This window comes from Carlito syrichta, unplaced genomic scaffold (assembly GCF_000164805.1).
Source record: "Carlito syrichta isolate Samal-C Ts95f unplaced genomic scaffold, Tarsius_syrichta-2.0.1 Scaffold124018, whole genome shotgun sequence".
Taxonomy (NCBI): Eukaryota; Metazoa; Chordata; class Mammalia; order Primates; family Tarsiidae; genus Carlito; species Carlito syrichta.
Genome location: NW_007068114.1, coordinates 6116 through 10944, shown reverse-complemented (window position 1 = coordinate 10944; position 4829 = coordinate 6116). Strand labels below are relative to the sequence as shown.

At 53.5% G+C, this 4829-nt stretch overlaps 2 protein-coding genes across 2 annotated transcripts in view; both read left to right on the top strand.

The window, feature by feature from the left end:
* HSD17B14 (hydroxysteroid 17-beta dehydrogenase 14) overlaps positions 1-442 on the top strand; it is a 31689-nt gene extending 31247 nt beyond the window's left edge. The window contains exon 9 of the mRNA XM_008048525.1: positions 182-442. Coding sequence (XP_008046716.1) covers positions 182-442 — 261 coding nt within the window. The remainder of the gene's footprint in view (positions 1-181) is intronic.
* LOC103249905 (branched-chain-amino-acid aminotransferase, mitochondrial-like) overlaps positions 395-4829 on the top strand; it is a gene marked incomplete at its 3' end in the record, with an annotated part of 7180 nt that continues 2745 nt past the window's right edge. Inside the window, exon 1 of the mRNA XM_008048524.2 lies at positions 395-587. Within this exon, the coding sequence (XP_008046715.1) occupies positions 564-587 (24 nt within the window). The remainder of the gene's footprint in view (positions 588-4829) is intronic.

Here is a 4829-nt window from a genome sequence, read left to right as displayed (position 1 = left end):
GATGAGGTCTCGCCTGCCCAGGCGGGTCTCGAACCCGCGGGCTCAGGCCATCCCCTCACCTCAGCCTCCCGAAGGCGCGGGATTACAGGCTGAGCCACCGAGCCCGGCAGTTTCCTCTTCCTGTGCACTCACGTGATGTTTGTGCCCACTGATGTTTCTAGCGTGCTTTTCCTTTTCGCAGGGGGATCGTCATCCACGGAGCTTCCGGCTCCTTGCCTTGCCCGTCTCTTACCGCGGGCTGCTTATTTTCGCCAGGGCTCGGCGACAGTCCCTGAGAAAATGCATTTTTGAAAACCGCTGCATGCACGTTCTTGCCCGGCATGAGCGCGGCTGGCACAGAGCCTGGGTGGGGACTGGATATCAAATTCCTTCCCCTTTCAGCGCCTGCGCTTTACAGCAGGGTCCAGCTCCTTGCGGGAGCCCTACAACTGGGGAGGCCTGACCGGCCTGGGGCAGCCGGGCAGGCCGCCATCCCCCGGGAGGGGGCGTGAGCGGGGCGGGGCCGGAACGTCTTTCTCCGGGGCCGCGCCCCGAGGCGGGCAGAGTTACTCGCCGCACGGATCATGGCCGCAGCCGTACTGGGGCAGGTGGGTCCGCAGCCCCACGCCAGAGGGCTGGGGAATCCCGGGGGAGGCGCACTTCCGGGAAGACCACTCGCGCGCAGCCCGTCCGGCTTGGCGCAGCTCCTCCGGCGTTGGGGTTCCGTTGCGGGGCGCGGAGAAGGATGGGGGGGGCTTGGAAAGTAGCACGAGGCATTGGGGTGGAGGGAGTGGGAAGACGCAGATAGGGTGGGGCGTGTCATGGGTGGGGAGGGGACCTGGACCCGGAGTTTAAAGTGGGAAACATGGAGGGGGAGCCTATCATGGGAAAAGCTTGATACTGGGGCGGGGGAGGGGAGGGGGTGACTTGGAGAAAGAAGCCCTAGGGGTGAGGTGGGGGGCGTTAGGGAGGGGGCAGTCAGTCCCCTATTTCCACAGGAGAGATGTAATAAAAGGGCCCAGGACCTCTAGGGGTGGGGGCACCGAGTTCAACCTCAAGTTTCAGCTAGAAATTGGACCCACGTCCTGTTTTCCTGGAACTAAACGTGAATGAAGGATAGATGGGGAATGGGGTGTTTCCAAAACCCGGATCTGAAGCTTTGCACCTGGATGGAAACTGAGGCAGCTTCTCTGTCAAAGTGACAGGTCCTTCAACTATCAGTTGGTTCTTACTGATAGTATGTCACACAGTAGAGTTTCCAAGAGCCTCTGATGTTAGAGAACAAGTTTTCTCAGTGAGGAAGGAAACAAAGAAGGGGTGGGGTACAGCCCCTGACAGCTGCTGCCCAGTCTTTGGAGATGTGTTTCCTTTTGACCTTGCACCTGACTTTATCTGAGGCTCTTCCTTATCCCAGCAGATGAATAGCAGGGCAGAGTTTCTTTCTTTCTCTGGGTCTTGGTGATTGACAGGGTTAGTCCTGGATATGCCAGAGGCAATCTAGGCTTGGATGATGGCATACCAGGGCTGTGGTGGGGCAGTCCTGGGCTCTGACAGGTATAGCTGGGGCTGTGGCTTGGAGAGTCCTGTCATGGCAGTTCTGGTGTAATCTGATAGTTTTGACTTTTTTTTTTTTTGAATTGGAGTTTCACTCTGTTGTCCAGGCTGGAGTGCAGTGGCATGCTCACGACCACTGCAGCCTCCACCTGCTGGGCTCAGGCGATCCTTTTCCACCTCAGCCTTCCAAGTAGCTGGAACCACGGGTGTGTGCCCCCATGCCTGGCTAATTTTTTGATTTATTGTAGAGACAAGGACTCACCATGTTGCCCAGGCTGGTCTCGAACCTGCAGGCTCAGGCAATCCTCTCGCCTCGGCCTCCCAAAGTGCTGGGATGACAGGCATGAGCCACCATGCCCAGCAATTTTGACCTTTTGATGGGACTGCCCTGGCTCTGATGACAGTCTTATCCTGTAATAAAGATAGTCTAAAACTGAGTCCTGAACTATGATGGGTACAGTCCTGAAGAATAAAAGGAACAGGGTTGGGCCACAGCAGGGACAGTCTTACAGGGAAGGGCCTAGTCAGTGACATAGGGATAGTCCTGGAGTTTGAAAAGGATAACCCTGGGACTTTTTTTTTTCTTCAAACCTGTGTACAGGAAGTAAGCCCTGGGATTTAACGGGGGAAATTCCTGAGCTGTGTTGGGACAGTTCTCAGCTCTGGTGGGAAGGTCCTGGGAAGTGACAGGGACATTCTGGGGTTGTGATGTGGAGAGTCTTGGACTGTCAGAGAACAGCCCTGCTCTGTGACGGGAGAGTCCTAGGCAATAAAGGCGCAGTTCTAGAGGTGATGGGGTCAGTCCTGGGCTGTGACAAGGGCAGTTTTGGGCTTTGACTTAACCTTTGGGGCGGTGACAGGAACACTTTTGACAGGAACACAGCTTAGGCTGTGATAGGGAAAGTCCTTGACTGAGACAAGGACAGCACTGACCTGTGATGGGTCTCTCCTGGGCTTTGATGTGGGGACTGTCTTGGAGTGTGGAGGAAATTGCTGGGCTTTGATGGGACACTCCTGGTCTTTGATGGTGACACTCCTGGCTGTGTTGGGGACAATAGTCCTGGGCTGTATGGGACATAGTGGAGGCTCTGTCACATTACAGAGCCCTGCCTGTACACCCCCAGCCCTGCTTAATTTTTTTTTTTTTTAGTAGGAATCTCGCTCTGTCACCCAGGCTGGAGGGCAGTGGCACGCTCCTGGCCACCACAGCCTCGACTTGTTGGGTTCAGGCGATCCTTCTGCCTCAGCCTTCCAAGTCGCCGGAACTATAAGCACGTGCCACTACACCTGGCTAATTTTTTGATTTATTGTACAGATGAGGTCTCACCAAGTTGCCCAGGCTGGTCTCGAACCCCTGGGTTCAGGTAATCCTCTCACCTCGGCCTCCCAAAGTGCTGGGATTATATGCCTGGGCCACTGCACCCATCCTTTTTTTTCTTTTTTGAGACAGGATCTCCCTCTGTCACCCTAGCTGGAGTGCGGTGGTGCGGTCATAGCTCATGCAGTCTTGAGCTTCTGTGCTCAAGGGATCCTTCTTGAGCCCTGGGACTGCAGGTATGCAGCATACCCAGCTGTTTTTTTAATTTTTTGAGGTGACTTCTCACTGTGTTACCCAGGCTGATCTCGAACCCCTGGCCTCAAGCAGTCCTCCTGCCTTGGCCTCCCAAAGCACTGGGATTACAGGTATGAGCCACCACACCCGGCCTTCTTTATTTCTTACTTTGTACCCAATCCTTTTACATTCTTTGTCCCAATGGCTCATCTGCCAGCTGGATGTGGCCCACCATAGCTTGTGGTGTGGGATGGTCGGGTACCTTCCTTGAGGTGACATGAAACTCCTGACCTCAGAGAAATGCCCAGGAGGACAGGCAGCTTCTCCCATTGTCTCAGGGTCCTCAGAGCCAATGGGGATTTGTAATCTCCCAGCAGCATGCCCGGCACTTTAGTCTGTCTTGCTTTGTGGGTATGTGATGTCTTTTTCTGTCTCCTTTCTCTATCACGTGGATGTCTCTGTACCTAGGCGTCTCAAGTTTCTCTCTGGATTTTGGCATCTCTGACTCTCCCAGTCTTTCCTCATTTCTCTGGGTCTCCCTTCCACTCTGGGCTCCGGCATCTGAAGTCTGAGCTGTGTCTCTCTCCATTTTCTTTTTTTGTTTGTTTTGTTTTGTTTTGTTTTTTGAGTTGGAGTCTCACTCTGTTGCCCAGACTGGAGTGCAGTGGCCACTCCTGGCCACGGCAGCCTTGACCTGCTGGGCTCCGGAGATCCTTTTCACCTCAGCCTTCCAAGGAGCCAGAACTACAGGCAAGCGCCACCATGCCCGGCTAATTTTTGATTTATTGTAGAGATGAGGTCTCACCAAGTTGCCCAGCCGGGTCTCGAGGCAATCCACTCACTTCGGCCTCCCAAAGCACTGGGATTACAGGCTGAGCCACTGAGCCCAGCCTCATTTTCTTTTTTAAAATTTTTTTCTTTGTTAATTTCTCTCTATTTCCCTCATTGTCTGTCTGGTGGTTCCTCTTTATCCCACCCTCGGTATTTTTTATTGATTTTTCCAAGTCTTTTTTTTTTTTTTGAGTTGGAGTCTCACTCTGTTAGACTGGAGTTCAGTGGCATGCTGCTTCCGGCCACCGCAGCCTCGACCTGCTGGGCTCTGGTGATCCTCCTGCCTCAGCCTTCCAAGTAGGCGGAACTACAGGTGCACGCTACCACGCCCGGCTAATTTTTTTGATTTATTGTAGAGATGAGGTCTTGCCAAGTTGCCCAGATGTGTCTCAAACCCGCGGGCTCAGGCAATCCACTCACCTCAGCCTCCCAAAGTGCTGAGATTACAGTCTGAGCCACTGAGCCCGGCCCAAGTCTTATTTCTTTGCCTGATTTTGTCTGTCTCTTCTCATCTCAGCCTCTCTCTTTTTTTTTTTTGAGTCCAGGTCTCACTCTGTCACCCAGACTGTAATGCAGTGGCACAATCACAGCCTTGACCTCCTGGGTTCATGTGATCTTCCCTCCTAAGCCTCCTGAGTAGCTGGTACTACAGGAGTATGCCACCATGTCTAACTGAATTTTAGATTTTTTTTGTAGAGACCAGGTCTTGCCAAGTTGCCCAGGCTGGTCTGAAACTCCAGCAATTCTCTCACCTCCACCTCCCAAAGTGCTGGAATTACAGGCGTGAGCCACCATGCCTGGCCGTCAGTCTCCATCTCTTTATGATCAGATTAACAAGGGTACCTTCAAAAAGTATAAACAAAGCCAGGCTCGGTGGCTCAGCCTGTAATCCCGCGCCTTTGGGAGGCTGAGG